The sequence below is a fragment of the Choloepus didactylus genome (genome assembly GCF_015220235.1).
Source record: "Choloepus didactylus isolate mChoDid1 chromosome X unlocalized genomic scaffold, mChoDid1.pri SUPER_X_unloc1, whole genome shotgun sequence".
NCBI lineage: Eukaryota > Metazoa > Chordata > Mammalia > Pilosa > Megalonychidae > Choloepus > Choloepus didactylus.
This window is the reverse complement of record NW_023637621.1, coordinates 1,574,475-1,598,251: the sequence shown is the minus strand read 5'-3', so window position 1 is coordinate 1,598,251 and position 23,777 is coordinate 1,574,475. Positions and strand designations below refer to the sequence as shown.

Sequence of the window (23,777 nt, the reverse complement as noted above, 5' to 3'; positions counted from 1 at the left end):
ACTATGAGCCAATAAATCCCCGATGGTTAAGTTAAATGGTGGGTGGTATTTGTCATACTGGCAGACTGAGGCATACAGTGGCAGACTGAGGCATACAAATAATACTTTACTCTATGGCAGCCTGGGTCCCCAAATGTTTTGTGTCAAGGCAGGATTTCCCACAGGAGCACACCAGTATGTCTTAATCCTACAAAGCCGCTGTCTATGTAGACACTTTCCCACACTTAGGCTGTGTGATGATCACTTCCTGTTTCCCTGGAGAACTCTAAAGCCAGTCCTAACTGACTCAGCCTCCTGGGGCAATGCACCATCCATGGGGTGATTCAAACAATGGTGATGGATTCTCTCCCACTTCTGGAGGGCAGATGTCAGAAATCATGGTGTGTGCAGGGCCATGCTGCCTTTGAAGGCTCTGGGCATAAGCTCTTCCTTGTCTCTCTCCTGGCTTCTGGCAGGGGCTCCCCAACAATCTGTGAGGCTCTCTTCCTCCATCACCCTTGTGTGTCTCTTGTCCCCTTCTTATAAGGACACCAGTCTTATTGGATCAGGGCTCACTGTAATCTAGTGTGGCCTCATTTTAACTCATCCCATCTTCATTGGCCCTATTTCCAAATAAAGTTGCATTCATGGAACCAGGGGTTAGGACTTAGGAATGTGTCCTTATCTATCTCCATCTACCTCAATCTATCATCTATCTATTTAACTATCTGTCTGTGTCTCTATCATCTTTCTATCTCCATCTATCTACATCCTCCATCCACATGTTCCCATCCCACATCTCACATGGTCTGTTCCAATGCTTGTCTCACACTCCACCCACTTCCCCTCCCACAAAGTACCAGAAGACACTGTTGGGGATTGAAGCACATCTCCCACCCACAAAGTACATGTTCAGGTCCCAAAGCCTTGTCTTGAGGGTGGAGCCCATTTCTAAACAGGATCTCTGAAGATGTTATGATGCATCCAGGTGTTGACTCATTTGTGAATAGGATCTTCAACAACCCTATGTGGCAAAGCACCACCCATCTACATCATCTATTTCTATTAATCTATTATCTGTCTAGCTATCTCTGTCATCTACCTTTCTATCTCCATCTATTACAACTCTATATCTTATCTATCATCCATCATATCTATCTAATCTGTCATATATCTATCTCCATCTAGCTCTATCTTCTATCTCTACTAATCTATTATCTGTCTATCTAATCTCATATATCTATTTCCATCTATCTCTATCATCTGTCTACCCCTGTCTATTATCTGTCTCTATCTCTATCATCTATCATCTACTTTTCCATCTCCACCTATCTATATCTATCATCCTTCTATCATATTTACCTATATAATCTATCATATATCTACCTCCATTTATGTCTATCATCTATCTCTATTAATCTATCATCTATTTCTATCCATCCATCCATCCATCTATATCTATCTATCCATCTTTCTATGTATCTATCATCTATCTTTCCATCTCTATCTATCATCTGTCTATCTTTCTGTCTCTCTATCAATCAATGAACCTATCTATCTAATCTCCTATTGGCTCTGTTTCTCTGGAGAACCCTACCTGATACAATGACTTTCAGGTTTAAACCTTTAGCTTATTTGAATATAGGTGCTTTCCAACTTTTTCTCCCCCAAAAGTTGACTTTTAAATTTCCATACTTAAGAACATAAGCGGTAATCAAACAAACTTATGTATAAGGATCCTGAAGTAAATTGAATTCCTTGATAAATTTTCTTACTTCCATTATGAGCACAGGGTACTTTACAAATGTGCAATACCTATCACCATTGCTTGTCATCTAGGCCTATAGCCAAAGTTGGCTTTCTTAGTTTGCTAATGCTGCAGAATGCAAAACACCAGAGATGGATAGGCTTTTATAAAACGGGGGTTTATTTCACTACACAGTTACAGTCTTAAGGCCACAAAGTGTCCAAGGTAACACTTCAGCAATCGGGTACCTTCACCAGAGGATGGCCAATGGCGTCCGGAAAACTGCTAGCTAGGAAGGCAGCTGGCGTCTGCTCCAAAGCTCTGGCCTCAAAATGGCTTTCTCCCAGGACATTCCTTTCTAGCAAGCTTGCTTTTCTTCAAAACATCACTCCCAGCTGCACTCTCTTCCTTCTCTCTGAGTCAGCTCATTTATATAGCTCCACTGATCAAGGCCCACCCCGAATGGGTGGGGCCACGCCTCCATGGGAGCATCTCATCAGAATCATCTCCCACAGCTGAGTGGGGCACATTCCAACAAATCTAACCAGCACCAAAACCTCTGCCCCACACAAGACCACAAAGATAATGGCATTTGGGGGACACAATACATTCAAAACGGCACAGTGGCCATCAGTAAGGACAATGCTAGGGCCTCGAGAGGGTTAGCAGACCTTCTTCCAGGAGGAGATAAGGGGCACTAGGTGTCCTGAGGCTTACCTGGGCAGTTTGCACACCTAAGGGGACATTCCAAGCCTTACCTGAGCAGGCTGCACACCTGAGGGGAGATTCTGAGCCTTACCTGGACAGACTGCACACCTGAAGGGAGATTCTGAGCCTTATCTGGGTAGGTTGCACACCTGAGGGGACATTCCGAGCCTTACCTGGGCAGGTTGCACACCAGAGGGGAGATTCTGAGCCTTACCTGAGCAGGTTGCACACCTGAGAAGAGATTCCAAGCCTTACCTGAGCAGGTTGCACACCTGAGAAGAGATGAGCACCACCAGCTTCCGGGTCACTCTGTGGTTCCTCAGTGACTGCCCCAGGACTAGCACTCCCTGACAGTAGACATCGTTGGTGGCCAGAGTGACAAAGGCCTGATCTGTCACTGTGGAAACTGACAAAGACACCAGTGTTAGGTGCTGCATGGATCTCATGTGGTCAGGGGGCCCAGGGCCACCTGCCTTCCTGTCTAAAGTTTTACGGCTTGCACAGAGAGCATCTTCAACAGTCTGTAAGTATTTACTGGAGACGTTATAATCAACACAGAAAATGTATAAGGAAACCCTAAACATAAGGCAAAACCAACTAGAGTCCAGTTAAAATATACTAAAATGACAATACCGTGGTGTGGTGGCTTGGAGTTATGTACCCCAGAAAAACATGTTCTTAAACTTAATCCATTCCTGTGGGTGGGAACCCATTAAATAGGAGCTCTTGATGAGGTTACTTCAGAGAAGGTGTGACCCAACCCAATCAGGATGGGTCTTAATCCTATTACAGAAGGCCTTATAGGGAAGGCCACACAGAGAGAAAAAAATTCTGAGGAAGCAGGAAGTCAGTGGAACCTGGAAGAGAAAGGAGAAGATGCCGCCGTATGCATTGCAGGATGGAAAAGCCAAGGGACCCCAAAGATTGCCAGCCAACCAGAAGATACTGACCTTAGGAGGAAGTCAGCCTTCAAGCCTCTAAAACCATGAGTCCATAAATTCGCATTGTTAAGCCAACCCATTGGGTGGTATCTGTTTCATAGGCTGAGAAATTCAGACATGGATATTCACAGACACGACACCTCTTATTTTGCATTAGAGCACTAAAAACTCCCCCAAAGTACTTGTGTGCAGATGAAACACTAGCCAATGCTGAAAGCAACATCTGGTTCCTTTGGCTACAATGACGATGTCTGAGCAACTCAAGAGAACTATGCCAAGCACATTAATTCAATTCTTCAACTCAAGACAATATGAAAACCAAAGAGATGGGGGAAGAAAGACATATAGTTTCATCCACCCAAATCTTCACAGCTTTCTAAAGTCTCAATAGGAGTCCAAGGAACTGTTAGAGAGTCCAATTTGTAGCACCTCTTTTAAGCCTAATTTTGTCCTAAAGTCATCTGGGAACTTTGATGATGATGATAAACAAGTTGATTCCTGGGCTTCAAAGAGCTAGTTGTCAGGATGAAGAGATCAGAGGCAAGGGGAAATTAGCAACACTGAGAATCATCAACCTTTGTCTCGGCCACCTTCTTCTGTAAATAAATCAGAAATCAAAGCAAAGATCAGTGGTTCTCAATGATACCAGCATATTCCTCTCCAAATAAGAGCCCTTCTGCCTGCATGTCACAGGCTGGCACTTACAGGGAAGCAAAAATACTCACATTCCCACTCACTATAACCAAAGCAAACATATACTTCCCAGTCTGACTTGTCATGAGCCAGTGCCCTGATCTTTTACATTCCAAAGGGACCAACTCTAAAATGTGCCTGTTAAATAGACTCATGTCCACACATTTTTCCCTTAAAGTAAGACAGAATGAGAATTCTTGGTGTGCCAGTTTGGACGTATTATGTCCCCCAAAATGCCACATTCTTTGATGCAATCTTGTGGGTGCAGAAGTATTAGCGTTGATTAGGTTGGAAACCTTTGATTGAGTGTTTCCATAGAGATGTGACTCAATCAACTGTGGGCAAGACCTTTGATTGGATAATTTCCATGGAGGTGTTATCCTGCCCATTCAGGGTGGGTCTTAATTGAATCACTGGATTCCTATAAGACTGTTCACAGACAAAAGGAGATGCAGCAGCCAAGAGAGACACTTTTAAGAATGCACAGGAGCTGAGAAAGGAGCTGGAACACAACTGGGGATCAGCAGACACCAGCCACGTGCCTTCCCAGCTAACAGAGGTTTTAGACGCCATTGGCCTTCCTTCAGTGAAGGTATACTTCTGTTGTTACTTTCATCTGGACATTTTCATGGCCTTCAGACTGTAACTTTGTAACCAAATAAACCCCCTTTTATAAAAGGCAATCCATTTCTGGTATTTTGCATAATGGCAGCAGTAGAAAACTGGAACACTAGGCTTTCCCACTGTAAATAGAGTATTGCAGACAGCAAACTCCCACACAGATGTCTGTAGCCCCAAAAGATAAACAGACAGACAAGACAGATAGACAGATAGATGACAGATGATAGACAGATACATGATTGATAGATGGATAGATTATAGACAGATGATTGACAGATGAGAGATTGATGATAGATAGATGACAGATAGATGGATAGATAGACGATAAATAGATGATACATAGGCAGGTAGATGATAAATGGATAGATGGATGATAGATATGTAGAAGATAGATGATAGATAAGTAGGTAGACAGATATGTGATAGATGATGATCGATAGATGATACATAGATGGTAGATAGATTTGTAAGCAATTAGTTTAAAAAGTACTAATAATGATGCTGATGATTTATATATACATTTCCAAATCCTTAATGCTGATTGAAGTTATTCTCCCAAGAGTTGTCCTACGAGTTAGGAAGGACCCATTCAGTGGCAACAAGAGAGGGAGGTATCCACTTGTGTCTTCTGCTTCTGAGCACAGAAGAGAGCTTGAAGAGGAAGCAAAAATTTGGGATTGCTGTCAAGAAAGCTCAAAGGTTGTTCTAGTGAAGCAGCTGCCAAAGCCATGGGGACAGACCTGGAGAATCAGCCCGACAGAGGAAAATAAGCCAGATTTCGACTCTCCCAGGTTGTCTCAGAGCCACATCTTGAAGTCCACTTATTGTTTCATGGTTTGGATGGAGGGGAAAAGAGGGGAGGAAGTAGGAAGGAATGGTGAAGTAGAAACCCTGGGTGTTTAACTCTAAATGTTAACATACTTCTTAACAGCAAACCAAGATAAGAAATACGTAAAACCTCACCATTCCACCCGGACTTCTGACCAACGAAACATCATGAATGAACTGAGAACCCCAAACCCCAAATGCAGCAGCAGGGAATCCATCAGCGAATCAGAGATTTCAGCAGATCTCTCCCAGAAAGGGAAGAGAAGTCAGGTTGAGTGGAGGACAGCAGGGGGAGCACGGAAAGAAGCCCAGAGAACCCAGCATCCCACCCAGGACTCACACTCCAAGAACAGCAGTGGACAAGAGGCTGGAAACAAGGACTTGGCTCAAATTCTGCAGAATTCCTTTAAGCCAGAAGAGCCCACCCTGGGCAATCCATAAAAGACAAAAACATCTTGTTATGGATTGAATTATGTCCCCCAAAAAGAGATGTTCAGGTCTAATCCCTGATCCTGCAAATCTGACATTATTTGGAAATGGGGTCTTTGAAGATGCGATTAAGTAAGATGAGGCCAAGATGGTGTAGGGTGGGTCCTAACCAATCAGTCTGATGTCCTTATAAGGAGAGGAAATTTGGGCATAGACATATATTGGGGGACAAGGTCATGTGAAGGAAGCAGAGTTTGAAGCCCAAGGTTTGAAGAGTTTGAAACCCAAAGTTTGCTGGCAAACCACCAGAAGCCAGAGGAAGCAAGAAAGGACTGTCCTCTACAGGTTTCTGACTTCTGGACTCCAGAACTGTGAAAGAAGAGATTTCCATTACTTTAAGCCACCCAGTTTACGGAGCTTTGTTACATCACTGCTAGGAGTCTAAGACAGATCTACTCCAAAGGACAAGAAAGGCCCCAGAGAAAAATGTACCACTGCATGAAATTGCTAACCTTAAACATAACCTGCAACCATTTCAGACGTGTCAGCAAGCTACACGTGTCAGGAGACCTCAACTGGACAGTCAATTTATAAAATGGCAAAATTTTTAAAAACTCAAATTTACATTGAAAATATAAAGGATTGCCAGATATTTGGAAAAGACCCTTTTGCTCTGTTTGAGGGTTTTGTTTTGTTTAGTTAACTTGGTGCAAGCAGGATGCAAGAATTTTCTGTCTGGAAAAAATAGACAGGAGGAATAAGACAAGAGATAAGGAGACCAACTGAAAGTTGCACCATTGTCCATTCCCAGATGGTGGTGAGAACGTGGTGAGGTCATGGATGGAGCAGATGCACCCATGAGATATTTAGGAGGGAGATGGAAGAGAAGCTAGGCAAACATTCCAGGATAAGGAAGAGGCAGAACAAAAGGACTGGGTTCAGGTACTGGGAAATTGATAATATTCTCTGGAATGTGGAGGAGAAAATAACAACATGGCAGACAAGATGAGCAATATAGTTTGAGGAGCCAGAAGATATCCAGGTGGAGAAGTCTGGAGATACTCCTACATGGGAAATAAAACACCGGGTCCTCAGGAGAGCTCACAGTTGCAAGAGAAGCTCAAGACCACAAGACACCATCCCACTGACCCCCATTCAATGAGAAGGGAGGTGGTCCTCAATTGGCCCAAAGCAAGGTATTGGGGTGGAAATGATAGAGATGGCAAACTGATCAAAGGTTGATTAGTGCAGCTACTGGTTTTCTATTTGTTCCTGAAGATGTAGACTTATTCATTACAAAGAACACTCATGAAGAATGTCACCAATGTTGGACCCACCATTGAGAAAGGAAAACTATCAATCACTGGGAGATCCCTTAAGTTTTAAACTTACACGCAACAGCCCTTTTTGGGCTGCTGAACTGCCTTTTACACACAAGCTACGTTTTTATCATTGCAATTTCCTATTTATTTTCTATTTAAACCATGTTGACTAGGTCTTCCTTAAAGAAAAAGAAAACTCCCAGTAGAGCATTGAGAAGAAAAAAATTGGGGGTGGGGATGGTGGGAATGGGAAGTTGAATATTCTGGAAAAGAGCATTCAATTTCTAACATGAATACACAAAAGATATCTCACTAGCCTGTTTTGCACTCATTTATCCTTTCAACAGTCAAAAGCATGCCTGCATTGCACCTATTAAAAATGATGCCTAATTAGCTAGGTTTGGTTTGATTCACCATTGCTTGTCAACATAGGCCTCCCATGATGAAAAGTTATATAAAACCAGAGGCCAGAAAAGTTAGATTTTCAGTCATTTCGTGTTTCTGACTCTTATGGATGGAATCATGTCCCCCAAAAAAGATTAGTTAAGATGAGGTCAAACTAGATAGGGGTGAACCCTAATCTACTCTGAGTGGTGCCATTTTAAGAAGGGAAGAATTGAATGGAGAGAGAGAGAGGGAGAGAAACAGAGGGAGGGAGGGAGGGAGGAAGAGAGAGAAAGAGACAACAAGTAAAGAGGGAAGTGGAATTTGAACCAAAGAACCATCCACCACCAGAACCCTACAGGTTACAGGGAGCAAGGCACTGCTCACACCACAATTTCAAACTTCTGAACTCCAGGACCATGAGAGAATAAACTTCTGCTTTTCCAAGCCACCCAGTTTGTGACACTTTGTCACGGCAGCCCCAGGAAACAAAGACCATGTCCAAGAGCTGGTCCAGACAAATCAGCTGCTTCCCAAAGGGGAATCTAAACACCCATGGGCAGGCAGGAGTCCAGAAGCCCTGGAAGAAGAACAAATCTCCTTCACCCAAGGAGTGAGGTGCATCAGCAGAGAGGAGTTTGGGAACCTGAGAAGCTGAGAATGGGATCGGCAGGACAGGCAATTTTCCCAGACACGTGAACCTTCGTGGAGAGAGGGACGAGGACAGGTCTGCGGGGAGGGCCCAGTTTATGGAACTACACATGGGTTGCCTTGTCTTTCTCTTGTTTTAGGATGGGGACATCATTAATCCTATTAATATACTGATGAGACCCTCTCTCTTTCCTTTCTCCAGCAAGTTGGGTCCCAAGACTCAGCCTTGCCCTCTAGATGCAAATCACACACCTCTAAAGCTTTCCCACCCTGGGTCCATGGACAATGCAACAAAATCATATGCAGATACACAATCCACCCAAACTGCAAGACAGACCCGGGGATTTTAACACAACATAATATAAACAATTCATCGATAGGTTATCCAATTCTACATTGCCTTACCTTTAAGAAGCTTCCAATGATCAAGTTTCGGGGTAATATGCAAGGGGGATATCCATCATAATCCAATATATTGCACTTAGAGGATCACGTTTCAGTAGGATAGGGGCTGGGGAACTACTGGCCAGGCAGCTCACAATGGGGAAGCCGAAAGAAAGCCTTTCTCTGCACTCCATTCCCCGACCAAAAAAGCAGAACTTCTTGCAAAATCAATTTCAGCCTAGGGCTGACTGTGGCTGACAGTTTCTTAAGGAGTCAGTGAAATACATTTATTCCTGTCCCTCGCCTGTCTTCCACTCACTCAATCATCCATCCAGCCTCTGAAAATAACATCAATGGCTTCCTCCTCTGTCTTTTCACCCTTTCTCAAAGACAAATTTTGTTTTCTGCAAAGAGTTGATACCAGGGCAGGTCTTTTGAGTGCACTTCAAGGCCCATCCAGAAGGGTTTAAATGTCTGTCTTTGAATGTCCTCATTATTCTAGACCTTGTGGCTTCGGGGGAACCGGTGGTTTGCACTTTGGAGAGCTCCAAATATCTTGGAACAGAGACTCTTTTCTACTTCTCTGAAGGGAATCTTACTGCTCACCTTCCCTTTTCCATCCCTGCCCTCACCTCTTTCCTTTCTAAGGTCAGAGTAGGGGGAGCACAGAAGCAGCAGGGATTTCACAAATCCCTGCTGGAAACAACAAGCAACCTGTGTTTTAAAAAACACACCTTTGAGAGCTGTGCACCTTCCCTGTCAAAAGGGTACCGGTGTTTCTGATGGTTTGGGTGGTTGCTCTAGTCTCCCACTTTCCAGGCCTTCCAACTGTCTACAGCTGACCCCACAAAAGCCTCCACTGGACGTGCTGCCCTTCTGGGGACTTCACCAGGAACTTTACTGTATAAGAAATTATGGATTCAGGAGGACCCCGAGGCGTACCTGTGAGTTTTAGGGGCGTGAATGGGCCCCCTTCCTTCGGCCTTCCGGGCCGTGAGGACACTAGCCAGCTAGCTCATCCATATTCCGAAGAAACTAGGGCTACTTTATACAGAAGGGAATTTAGAGAACTTCAACGCCCCTTACCACGCCATAAATCACCCCCTCCCAGCTCTTGGGACCTCCCACATCTCCCACTACCGCACTTAGCAGCGCCGGCCCTTCTAGCTCCGGGGAGATCCGGGCCAGTTAACCACAGGTATCTTGGGTTTGGAGGCCCTCGCGCGGAAGAGGCAGGGTCTCCCGGGCGCAGGGTAATCTCCTACGTGCCAGCTCCAACAGGGAGGCTGAAAAGGGAGTAGGCTGATGAGGGAGGGACCTCTACCACTCACCAGACATGGTCCACAGCGCCGCGGGGCGGTGGGCGCGCAGGGGTCGGCGTGCGCCTTGGCGCGGTGGGTGGATTCCCGGCGGCGAGCAGGCCGAGCCGGGGATTGTCTCCCCGGGACCCACGCGGACTTCAGGCCTGCGAGCGACAGAGCTGGTTCCTGAGACCCGCGGGCCCCACCTCCCTCCCCGCCGTCCCGGGTCCGGCCTTTGACACCTGCGTTCGCGCGGCGCTCCGGGACAGCCTCTGCGTCGCAGTCCGGCGCCTCCCAGACACCCGCGCGTCCCTCACGCCCTGAGCCTGTTCCCTCCCCTACTTCCACCCCCCATCCCTGCCTTGTGCCTCCAGCAGCCGCGCCGCGCACCGGCCGCCTCTGCGCCCCGGGAGAGCATTTGCGTGCCAACCCGGCGCTCCCAGCCCCTGGGCGCCCCCCGTGCACCCCCACCTCCTTGGCGCTCCGGGCAGCCTCTGGCCCCCGTCGGGTGCTGGGAGGCCCGACGCCTGCGCCCCGCGATTGGCCGCTCGCCGGAAGCCCGGCCCTGCCCCCGCTGGAGCCTCTGGGGTGCCGGTCTGTCCTCGCCGCCGAGCGGCAGCCCCCCCACCACACGGGCGCGCGCCTGCTGCACCGCCCGGGAGAGAGCTGGAAAGATAAAAGGGGGGGCCTTTCATCCCCTAGCCCGGCCTCCGCCCCCCTCCTCCAGGCTCCGGCTGAATCCACTAGCCTGCGGTTTTAAGTTTGGACGTTTAACCTTTAATCGACCAGGCCCAAAGTAAATGTTTGCAAAGGTCTCAAGCGTCTGGGCCCAAGGCCAGCGGCTGCTGGGGGTGGAGGCCACACTGGAAACCTCTGGGGCCTGTCAGCAGGGGAACGGCTTGGTACTGATAATATGAGATGCACGAAGGAGTAAAGAGTGAACCGTGAAAGAGGGAATGAATGAGTGAGTGAACAAATGCAAGAGAGAATAAATGAAGGAAGAGATGAGTGAAAAGTGCCTGGGCTGCTGAACAAATTCGTAATTGAATGAGTGCATGTGTGAATGAGCTAATTCGTTAGTGGGTAACTAGAAGCTACCGTGGATGGATGAGTGAGCAGGTGACTATATGAATGAGTGAATGAATGTGTGAATGTAGGAATGAGTGAATGAATACATGGATGAATGAATAAGTGAAGGAGTGCCTGTATGGATGAATGCATGCAAGACTGAATAGCTGCATGAATGAATGATTGAATTAGTGAATGCATGCATTCATGAATAACTGAATAAATGAATGAGTGAGTGAATACATGCATGAATACCTGACTGAATGAATGCACACATCAGTCAATGAATAAGTGCACACATGCTTGGGAGAATGATTGGGTGCATGGGTAAATATATGCATGAACAAATGAGTGACTGAGTTAACTGCATGAATGGGTGAATGCATACGTGATGAGTCAATGCATAAATGAAAAAGTGAATGCATGCTTGTGTGAGTAAATGAATGAATGGATCTATGAATGAGTGAAAGCAGGCTTGCATGCAAGAGTGAGTAAAAGAATGAATGAATGAGTGAGAACAGAATGCAGGCAGGAGTGAATGTATAAATGCACGAATGCATGAGTGAATGAGCGTGCACAAACAAATGGGGGAATGGATTCAGATATACCAGCCACTTCCTGAGCCTTTGACCTCTGTGTCCCCCAAACCACATCAGGATCCCCTGCCAAGCCTCAGTGAGGGGAGAGGCCAGTGGAGGGTCCTTTGAGGGTTGAAATCAGGACCTCAGGACCAGGACAAGCCCTTGGAGGCCTGTCTGGTCAGCCCCAGGGGCCAAGCCAACCCTGGGCAAGGGTGTGGTGTGCAGGGGGGCTGTAGGACTGCACCCCTCACCTGCAGCCAACTGGGGGGACAGAGGAGAGCATGCTGACCAGGGTTACCCAGCCTTAGGATTTGTCCAGGGAAGCCCTGGGGTTTTGTATGGACTGACCCAATTGTCAAATGTTGATGAGTAGTTCCAGTTTGAGCCAAGGCCATCTGCTGTTAAGGGCTAGTTCCCAGGGGCTCCAGTTTGAAACCTGCAGGTGCATCATGAATTCAGTTGAATGTGTGGAGAGGACAGGGTAGAGAGGAAGCTGGGCATCTTGGCCACATGCCATGGAAGGGACTGTGAGCTAAGGCAGGGTGGGAGCAAGTACCCCCAGGGCCTGTGGAAAGTCCCAGAAAACAAAGAAAGGACTTCAGGTGAGCACACCTGCCAGAGAATTCCTCAGGGAGGAGGCTAACCAAGACTGGGGCCAAAACACTGTGTGAGCACATGCAGGTGGGAAGGGCAGGCAGCTATTTCAGGGCTCTCCCATCTCCTTGAATCTCCTTGGATCAACAGGTCACTTGTTCCAAGGGGAAGGTGAAACTCCACTAGGCTGAGCTCTCTGAAGGTGACACCCCAGAGAGGGCTGCCTCCCGTCAAACCTGCCCTCCATACCCTCCATTTTACTCAGTTACTTTCTGGTCATTGGTGCGGGACTCGGTTACCTTTGCATCTTTGCATATTCTAAAGGGGTCACAGCCAACAAGCCTTGGAAAAGGAGGCTGGGTGTGAAGACGGAAGAGACGGATGGCAGATCCAGGCTCAGTCTCAGAAATGCAGATCTGGGGACAGCAGACGGATGATGAAAATATAGCTACTGTATTGCAAAACGAAAAGGCTTGGACCCTCTCTGACCTCCCAGGGGGCTACCTGCTAGTACTGAACTCAGCTCGGAGGTTGGATGATTCTCTGTTGGATGAGAAAATCATTGGGGCAGCCCTGCCTCTACCCACTCGATGCCTGGAGCACCCCCTCCTCCACTAGTGACAACCAGAAAAGCCTCCAGACTTGGCCAAGTATCCCGAGAGACAAAATTGCCCCGGTTGAGAAACGTTGCCCTATAGCAAGAGAACAATTTCTGGGTAGAAGTCAAGTTGGGGCCGTAGTGAGCAGAATTCCCCACCAGGTCCTCAGGACACAAGTGGGAACATTTCCTCATCCACAACTGCTCCACAGGTTCTTTGATGTTTGTTTCAGGGGTCTTTGCGTGGAACCATCAAAGATGAAATCCAATTAACTATGGTGGAGATCAGCTTTCTCACAAGGGATTCTTTCTGTCTGGGAGTTAATTAGCCAGGTTGGAAAAGCAAGGGGCTGCTTCTCTGCCTGGCTCCAGACAGCGCTTGCTTCCTTCTGCCTGACCGCACATTTCTCTTTCCAAGCAGACCAGTGACTGACCACTGAGCTCCTGATGCAATCATCTGGCCACGAACGCTCTTCAGGAACTGGGAACAGGTCCAGCCAGGCTGCATCTTGGGGGCTCAGTTCTTGAGGGCTAAATCCTTTGTGATGGGGGCTGCCCTGGGCATTGTGGGGTGTTGAGCAGCCTCCTGGTCCCACCATTTGATGCCAGGAGCACCCCCTCCCCAAATGTGACCAGACAAAAATGTCTCCAGACATTGCCAAATACCCGTGAGGTAACATTGACCCCACTTCTGAAGCATTGCCAGAAATAGATAAAGAGGTAGACAGTCTATAGATAAGTATAGATGTATGGATACAGTTAGATAACAGATAAGGGGTTGATAGATAATGGGTGGATAGATAGATGATAGGTAGATAGGTGGATGATAGATTGATAGATAAGATAGGAACATAAATGATAGAAAGATTGATAAAAGATGTATAGATAGATGATAGGTAGATAGGTGGATGATGGATAGATAGATATAAATGATATAAACAGCTGATAGGTATAGATGATGGCAGATAGATAGATGATAGATAGATGATAATAGCTGATAGATATAGATGATGATAGATAAATAGATGTAGATACATGATAAGCTAGATATGTAAATAGCTGATAAATAGATTGTAGATATATGGATAGATGATAGGTATATGACAGGTGATAGATGGATAGATAGATGATAGGTAGATAGATGGATGGTAGATAATGGTTGGATGGAAGGGTGGATTGATGGATGGATGCATGCCTGAATACATGGATGGGTGGATGGGTGGATGTGTGGATGGATGGGTAGATGGGTGGGTGGATGGATGGAGGGATGGATACATGGATAGATAGATATACATATGATGGATAGGTGGATGGGATGGTAGATGGGTGGATGGGTGGATGGATGGATGGGTGGATGGATAGATGGATGGATGAATGGGTGGATGGATGGATGGATGGATATATAGGTGGATGGATGGAAGGATGGATAGATGGGTGGATGGATGGATAGATACAGATATGGTGGATGGGTGGGTAGATGAATGGATGGATGGATAGACAGATATGATGAATGGGTTGATGGATAGATGGATGGGTGGATGGATGAGTGGATGGATGAATGGATGGATGGATGGATGGATGGATGGATGGATGGACAGATAGATAGATTGAGTATGATGGATAAGTGGGTAGACTGATAGGCATTTATGTCTTAATGACATTTGGGCCCAGATAACTCCAGGGTAGGGGGCCATCCTGTACTCTGTAAGGTATTGAGCATCATCCCTGACCCCCAGCCTCTCCATGTCAGAAGCAATTCCTGCCCCTAGTTGTGACAAGGGGCTCCAAAACAGAGCCATCCACTGAGGGACAGAGGGAACTTTGCCAGCCAAGAGAGGATGCGTAGGGCTTGGTGATGCTGGCTGGGGTTCAGCTGTGCCATGTAGAGAATAGGGTTTGGGGATTAACAGGCACCGTCTTGCCTTTTGGGGAGGAAATGAGCACCCACTTGCCATGTGTGCAGCCCCAGGATTGAGACAGCCCATTTCCTCCACACTCTCCCTCAGCCACCCATTTCACCCTGATTTCCCATTTGTAAAGAAGCTCCGGATAGTTAGGCTTTACTTGGAACACCGATATTCTATCCAACTCTCAGGTAAACGGAGTGAAATTTTATTTGAAGCACAGCTGGGCAGGGTCCACCACGTGCTCCTCTCCTTCACCAAACACCTAGGAAAATGGGTGGAGGGTCTGGGCTGGGGCAGCTTAAGGTGGAGAGGAGGGGGTGAAATTGGAAGGGGTCCCTGTCCCCTAGAAATGTGCAGCCCCTTGAAGAAAGAGTGAAGCCAGTTAAGAAGCTCTTGGGAAACATCTCTGGGTGACTCGGGGGCTGAGAAAATGAAGCTTTTCCACGTCTCATCACACTCTAGTTTCCATACCTCCCACCACCCCAGGTGGCCACTCCTTGGCCAAAACCCTACTCTGTGTTTTGCTGGGAGCCATGTTGCCTTCTTTTCTTTCCTGAGCAAGGTGTGCTGGTTCAGTGCAACCGAGCATCACCTGAAAAATGGTGAGAAATTCACATTCTCAACCTCCACCCCCCCAAAACCCCTTGGGAATCAGAAATCCGAGGCTGGGAGCTGGCACGCTGTGCACCCTTGAGGCACAAGATTTGGGGAGGGGGCAGCAAGAGCCATGGTGGTTAGAGAGACAGGAGGTGCCTTGGGCAGAGGTGAAGAGAGGCTGAGGCAGCTGGAAACAGGCAGAAGGGGAAATTTTATAGGTGCTTGCAAAGAATGAGTGAGGCATGCTTGCAGGGTGCTACATGTCCTGCCTCACCTCCCAAACCAAACTTCCCTGGATGCTCACCTTGCTTCCCACCCCCACATGCTCACTCCACCCTTCTTCTGCTTGGAATCTGTGCCCAGAAAGCAGGGCATAAGGCAGTAAGGCACGAGACAGTTCCTGAGCCTGGGTTCAGGGGTATGGCCCTTTGTAAACACCAAGGGGACAGCATGCAGTGGATGTTGCTAAGCTCCTGCTCCTGTTTGTGTGTCCATGTCCCGGCAGCCGCGGAGAGGCGTATGCTGTCTCTACTCGGTGCATTCAAGCCTTGCGGGGACTGAGCTTGTACCTCGGCTTACCAGGCCTGGGCCAGGGGACCTGATCACCCCCTGGGGAGGGTAGTAGGTACGGGCGTGAGTGCCCTCTGCAGCCCCCCCGAGCCTGAGGAGCGAGGTCAAGGCAGCTCCCTTTTCCTCACCCAAAATGCCACTGGCAGGGGAGGCTTGCCGGAGGAAACCGCCTTTCTCCCAACTGCCCTTTCCCCACTTCCTTATCTTACCCACTCACTCCCTGGTGCCAAGGCCACTCCTGCCACCGCCAGCGCGCATGCACCGTGGCCAGAACAACCCCCGCCCGCTGCAACGGCTCCTGAATCCTCTCAGAACCAATCCTAGCCCCTATCCCTTCAATATTGCCATTTTAGGCTACTTCACCTCCTTTCCAGCCCTGCCCCTCTTACCAGCCTATATAACCTGTAATCACCCCTGAATAAATCTCTTTGGCGCATACCCCTACTGGATGAAGAGTGTTTTTGTCCTTATCGCCGCCCTCCTTGCACGCCTCTCGCCGAGGACTTTGGCCACGTCCTCCGCCTCGCCCTCGCCTCCGGGAAAGAGCCCCCGCCGCCGGTAACCTTTAAGCAGCCCCGAGAGCTGAGGGCTCGGCTACCGGCCGCCACTCCCCTTAGAAGCAGTAACCCCGACCGCAACTGGTGCCCCGTGTGAGGAACGTCTCCACACGACAGTTTGGCAGGTCACTCGCTCGCCCGGACGCCTCTCCAGCTTCCCGTTTCCTCGCCTGCAAGGTAGGGCCGCCTCTCCCTCGCCGCTTCCGGAGCCGTGTGAGGTTCCTTGCTCCGAAGCCGCTCCTCCCTTCCCCCACGCTCTCTTCATCCAGTAGGAACTCCTCCCTTCCCCCACGCTCTCTTCGTCCTCTTGTATGCGCACTTCTATGACCCCCGTTCCTCCTAACGCTCTCCCTCTTCCCCTCCATTACTTTGCTGTAGTTCTTTGTATCTTTATTTCCTCATTTGGTGCCGTGTGCCTCTTTGCAACTGCCCCCCCTGACTGCTCTCGTTGCCAAAGGGCACTGCTTTCTGCTCTCGCCGTCTCCTTCGGCCTTGCAGCCACAGTTTATCTCATTCTCTCTGCTCAGTAAACTACTCCTCCTTCTCCTCCCCGCCAGCCGGCCGGCCCGGCTCGGGAACAACTCCCCCTCCTCTCCCCTCAGCTATGGGTAATCGTATATCTACATGTCAGGCACCTCAAGTTCGTGCTCTAGCGGGTCTCCTAGACACGCATCGCTGTAAAGTGTCTGTCCGGCAGCTGCAGATATACTGGGATCTCCTGCTGCCCTTTAACCCATGGCTCACCACTTGCCATCTTTGGGACCCTGTTACTTATGATCGCCTTATTGATCGAGTCACTAATGCCATGGAACATGAGAGCAAGCGCTTCCCTCCCGGCTTGCTCCCCACCTTAATAACCATCCGCTCCTGCCTTCAAGGCTCCCTCCCCCCTGATAGAGGCCCCGTTAAATCCAAGGAGGCACTATCAACCCAGCCAACAGACTCAGATAGCGATACTAATTCAAATCATGACTCAGACACGGAGTCCTTAGTCGAGCAGATTAACAACGCGCTCGAGGTGACTCCCAAAAAGCAAAATAACACTGCGCCACGCCAAGATGGCGAACTTCCTCCTTCTTCTTCCATCGAGGGGAGGAAATGCTCTGGTGATGACATCAGCCCTAAGCTGGACCGGAAACCGCATACGCTTTACCCCGCCCTTCCACAGGGCGGAGCTAGTCCACCATCTTATGCCTTGAACCCCACCCTTTCACAGGGCGGGGCTGATCCACCATCTTGTGTCTTAGCCACGCCTACTGCGCCGCCATCTTGCGACGCTTGGGGCCTCCCACTCCCGCCTCTCCCTCCGGGGAGCTCCCCCTCGGAGCCGCTGCCGGCAGCTGCCGCCGCTCCTTCCACCCTGCCGACTAACAACCCCTGGCTGCCTTCTGCACCTCAAGGCAATCCTTGGGGCAACGCTCCCCCTACCCCCACTCCCGCGCCAAGTCCTCTGCAAGCGTGTCCTCCTTTCTCTCGTGCTTTTCGCTGTTTTCCTCTTAACCTTCCCCCACCCCACAGAGGCCGCATGACTGGTATCCCATTGACTTAGATACTATCAAGCAGCTTCGCAGAGCCGTCAGGGAGGACGGGTTAGGTAGCCCATATGCTTCCCAAATACTACAGGATCTCGCCATGAACTATTGCATCCCCCAAGACTGGGCCTCGCTTGCCCGTTCAATTTTTAACCCCGGTCAGTTTGTTGACTGGCGTGCTCACTTCCAGGCAGAAGCAGCTAAGCAAAGTGAGCAAGATGCAGCCATTGGAGTCTATCATCCCCCCGAAGCCTATTTGGGCACTGGAGCGTTTCTAAATGCATCTGCCTATATTAATGCACCTACCACCTTTTGGCCTATCCTTTGGAAAATCGCCTTACGCGCGTTTGCCAACTGCTCTACCTGTCGGCCTAATAAATTTACCAAGCTCTTCCAGGAGCCGAGTAAGCCTTTCGCCACCTTTGTCTCCAGAGTCGAAGAAACCTGCGCTCAAAAGGTAAGTGATCCCCAGGCCCAATATTACATGTGCCCATCCTCAAATCCTGGAAAATCGTACTGTAATTCCCCCAACGAGTACTACTGTGCATACTGGGGGTGTGAAAAATTAACCACTAATTGAAAGCCTCCTGTTCCTAATCATTACCTTTCCTTAAAGTGGGCCCCTACAGGGTGCAAACTCCCTACTGTTAACTGGCTCGGCCAAAAAAGTAAGGGATCCTGCACACAACTTAATCTTACAGTGCAGCTCCCCACTGATCCCTCCTGGTTACTCGGTCAAACTTGAGGCTTCAAAATCTATGAAAAAGGAGCCAACCGAGGATCACTTATTCTTATAAAAAAGGAGGCTGTAAACCAACCAGGCCAAAATACTGCATTAAAAACACCCTCTGGCATAGGTCCCAATAAAGTCATTAACCCCCTTTTTCCACAGCCCTCCAGCCGCACCTCAGCTACAAACAACGCATCGCCAACCCCACCACCCCAGCTTCCTCTGCCCCCTTCTCGTTATTCCTCTCCCCTCCTCAGCCTCATCCAAGCCGCCTTTGCCTCAGTGAACTCCTCCAACCCCAATTTTACCTCCTCCTGCTGGCTCTGCCTCTCCACCTCTTCCTCACTGTACGAGCCCGTTGCCTCCAACCTCTCCTTTTCAGAAAGCACAGAAGACAGCCCCTCGGAATGCAGTTGGAATACCTCTGCCGTCCCCCTAACCTTTCATTCAGTCTCCTATACGGGAAAGTGCGTCCGTCCTCGCTCCAGTAACTCTCCCGACCTCACTGCCTGTGCCAGCTACTCATCTCCCAGCAGCTCGGCAAAATTTCTCATTCCTCATAACTCCTCCCAATGGCTCTGCTCCTCTACAGGACTTACCCCCTGTCTCAGCACGAATATCATCAGCGAATATAAAGAAACTTGCCTCCTAATTGTCCTTATCCCTAGAGTCTTATATCACAGCGAAGAAGACTTCTTCCTCCGTCTGGAAAGAACTGCAGCTCCTACCCCACTGCAAAAGCGAGAGCCCATCACCGTCCTTACAATTGCCTCCCTCCTAGGTCTTGCCGGCGCTGGCACCGGAATCGCTGCACTAACCAGTCAAGGCTCCGCCCTAACTCACCTCAGGGCGGCTGTTGACGAGGACATTCGTCACCTACAAAACGCTATTTACCATCTAAAAAATTCTGTCAATTCCCTCTCTGAAGTAGTGCTCCAAAACCGCCGAGGTCTTGACCTTCTCTTCCTCAAAGAAGGAGGCCTCTGCGCCGCCCTAAAAGAAGAGTGCTGTGTTTATGCCAATTCCACAAATCTCGTCGAGGACAGCCTGAAAAGGGTCCGAAAGGGACTGGAAAAGCGTAAAAGAGATCGTGAAGCCACCAGTTATTGGTCCAGTTTTTTCACTCCCATCCTCCCATACATCCTTCCTTTTCTTGGCCCCCTATTAATAATTATTCTAGCTCTCATCTTAGGACCCTGCCTCATCCGCAAAATTGTCCAGCTTGTAAAAAAACAAACAGATGCCATTTTTTCCTCGTTCGTGCAAATCCAGTATCAGCGACTCGCCACCTCTGACGCCCCCCACTCCAAGATGACAACCAACCCTCCGCGACCTCAACGCCACCGGTCAACCCGCCGACCGCGAGGCCCTTCTCAATCACCTGAACATCGCTCTCGCCTCGAGTTCCAGCTTCTCTGAACCCCTAAACTTTAAACCCCTGAACTTTAAACCCCTCACCTTCTCCCAGCCCGCTGCAGCGGAGCCATTGTCAAGCGCCCGGGCACCACACCAACACTAAGCTCCAGCCTCGCTGAACCACCGTCAACCCCTTTTTCCCTTCCCTGACCTCCCCCTTCCCTCACCCTTAGCGGCCTCTCCGGTAAAGCCTCTTCCTCTAATTAGAAAAGAAAGGGGAATTGTGGGGACTGAGCTTGTACCTCGGCTTACCAGGCCTGGGCCAGGGGACCTGATCACCCCCTGGGGAGGGTAGTAGGTACGGGCGTGAGTGCCCTCTGCAGCCCCCCCGAGCCTGAGGAGCGAGGTCAAGGCAGCTCCCTTTTCCTCACCCAAAATGCCACTGGCAGGGGAGGCTTGCCGGAGGAAACCGCCTTTCTCCCAACTGCCCTTTCCCCACTTCCTTATCTTACCCACTCACTCCCTGGTGCCAAGGCCACTCCTGCCACCGCCAGCGCGCATGCACCGTGGCCAGAACAACCCCCGCCCGCTGCAACGGCTCCTGAATCCTCTCAGAACCAATCCTAGCCCCTATCCCTTCAATATTGCCATTTTAGGCTACTTCACCTCCTTTCCAGCCCTGCCCCTCTTACCAGCCTATATAACCTGTAATCACCCCTGAATAAATCTCTTTGGCGCATACCCCTACTGGATGAAGAGTGTTTTTGTCCTTATCGCCGCCCTCCTTGCACGCCTCTCGCCGAGGACCTTGGCCACGTTCTCCGCCTCGCCCTCGCCTCCGGGAAAGAGCCCCCGCCGCCGGTAACCTTTAAGCAGCCCCGAGAGCTGAGGGCTCGGCTACCGGCCGCCACTCCCCTTAGAAGTAGTAACCCCGACCGCAAAGCCTCACATGGCCTCTCCTCTCTGATACTGGGGAAAGGTGTTTGTTACAAAAGTGACCATGCATGTTTCTAAGGAGTGCTTCAGAAAAACATAAGGGCATTCACTGGAGCAGACATCATTTTATTAGAATATTATACAACCTCTCTATAATAATCATGTGTTAGAAAAGGAAATTTTCAAATCCAGAAGCCACAAAAGGACACCAGCAACTCTGATTGCATAAACTGTTTTTGTGACAAAGGCCCCAGTGAGTTTAGGTTGCAAGACAACCAAAAGAATGAGAGAAAATATTTGCAACATATATCACAAGTGCAGTTGTGTGTATTTTAATGTGTTGATTAAGATGTACACGGTAATACATAAAGAAAAAGATTTTGGTACTCATAAAGAGGAGACTGGGAGAAATGGTCTTAATTGGGCCTCCAATGTTGGTAGATGAGGCTGTGATGTCTGGAGCTACAGCAATGATTTTTCACCATGAGTGAAATTGGCTGATTCCCTGCCAAAGGCTGTGCTGCAAAATGCAGAGAACTTTGCTCTTGGAGGATAACCTTGAGTCCTCAAATTATCCCAGAACATATATAATTTTCTGTATGAGTCATTAAAACTGAAAAAAAATTAAATCTGTATTTATTTAGTATGTTTAAAGATAGTAATTCCATTATATCTTTACAGAAAATAACATATTTTTCCCAAAAATGAGTATTTTCCCAAACAAAAAATTATTGAGTCTCATTGTTTTACACTTTTGCAAATCTTTGTAATATCTGGTTTAATAGAAGACATTTGAATTCTCAAATATCCTTTCACATTCAATCTGTTGCAACATGCTATTTGGTTGAAGTACATGAAGAAAATCCAGCCTCATTCTGCTATTTTTAAAGGGAGGAGTATTTTAATAGCCTTTTCATGTAACTGTGGATATTCTTTTTTGATGCCATATGTGATAATTGGTCATCTCTTAAAGGTAACACCTATCAAGGAATTTTTCACAGTAGCATCCACCTAAATAAAATCCACATACATTAAAATCCACTTCAGACAGATCTTTTGCAAGTACACTTTTGCAATGAGATAGAGGGGTAATTTAGAAATATCATTTTAGCTACAAATATTTTAGTTACAAAATATTTTTTATAAAGATGTTTATTAACCTCACTATCAATCTCATCAGAAAATTCTTCAGCTATTGGGAAACTGTCAAGCTCTCAAGGACAGAGACAAGTTTTTCAAAATGCTGGTTTTCCGTTGAAACCTCACATTTTATCACTGGCAACAAATCCTTTTGGTTGTCTTTCCAGAACTGAAAGGTTTACTTCACCCATTTTTGAGAAAATATCTATCGAATACACAAGGCTGATTAACATTCATTTGCCTTCTAAGTCATCCTTTCAAGTGAGAACAAGATTCCATGGAGCAAGTGGAGAGTTTAGTTGGTGACTCAAACAGTGGCACAAGAGTTTTTCCTTTAGTCGAGCTTTGAACTTCCTGATGAATCTGAAATACTTTATGTGCATTTTCCACCAGATTACAAATTATAAAAATGACACGTATTTTTACTGCTTCGTCAAAGTCATTCTTAGTGAAAGTTGCATTTTACTTTATGGCATGTTTGCAGTGACAAATACAATGACAATGTGCATGATTTGGGGCCACAGCCCTGACTTACACTGAGGGACCATTTATTGTATCCAGCCCTGTTTACACTTTCAGTACAAACTGCAACATTGTTAAAAAAACAAATACTGTGTCACTGTTAAAAACAGTTTCCAGCTCACAGACCCCCTGAAAGGGTTTCGAGGACCTCCAGGGTTTTCCACATCACACACTTTGAGAACCAATTTTCTTTGAGATCAGTTAAGTGAGAAGAAAAGTTTCTTAAAAGGTCAAGAAGAAATCAAGGATGCTAAACTTCCTTGGCAATCGGTGGAGTAGATATGGGCATGGTATATCACTCATCAGACTGGGAAATTTTCAAAAATGTCCAAGTGTTGGTGAGAATGACAGACGCAGCCACTCGCTAATGGAACAGTAAATTTATAAAGACATTTTCGAAGATGATTTGATGGTGTTTTTCAAAACATAAAATGTGTATGACTTTAGCCCAGCAATTCCAGTAATTTATCTCCAAAAATAGTCATGGCTGGGGCCTGGCTTGAATTCTTTGTGGCCAGGATTTTATTATCCCACACAGAAATAACTGAAATGTCTATCATTGAAGAACTAAGAGTTAATCCATAAATGAAGCAGAGATGTTGGTAACAAACAGGAATGAGCTAGAGGTTTTATTGAATGAAAAAGCCAGTCACTCAAGAATAGACATGATATGAAGCCATTTGAGTAAATCAATAAAAGTGCTGCCCATTCTAATTCTGAAAAGAAACATCAGATAAGTCCAGGGATGTTCTATAAAATACTTCAGTGGTGCTCCTCAAAATTGTTAAGGGCATCAAAAACAAGGGAAGGAGACTCGGGCAAGATGGCGGCATAGAGAGGAGTGGAAGCTAAGTAGTCCCCCTGGAACAACTACAAAAAACCAGAAACAACTAGTAAATAATCCAGAATAACTGTGGGGGGACAAACAAGACCATCCATTCATCATACACCAACTTGAATTGGGAGGAATGCCCGAGAACACAGCATAAAATCTGTAAGTAAAACCTGCGGAACCAGGTCGGGAGACCCCCTCCCCCATAGCCTGAGCTGCCGAGCCTCGTGGTGACACAGAGAAGCTCTCTCCCAGCAAGCGAATACGGG

General features: G+C 47.8%; 1 protein-coding gene across 1 annotated transcript in view; it reads right to left on the bottom strand.

Moving 5' to 3' along the window:
- The window catches only part of LOC119525811 (glycogenin-2-like), a 50,372-nt gene extending 39,822 nt beyond the window's left edge, over positions 1-10,550 (bottom strand). The window contains 3 exon segments of the mRNA XM_037824591.1: positions 2,690-2,840; positions 10,019-10,152; positions 10,460-10,550. Of these exon segments, the coding sequence (XP_037680519.1) occupies positions 2,690-2,840; positions 10,019-10,025 (158 nt within the window). The 5' untranslated portion in view covers positions 10,026-10,152; positions 10,460-10,550.
- Positions 10,551-23,777: the final 13,227 nt, after the last annotated feature.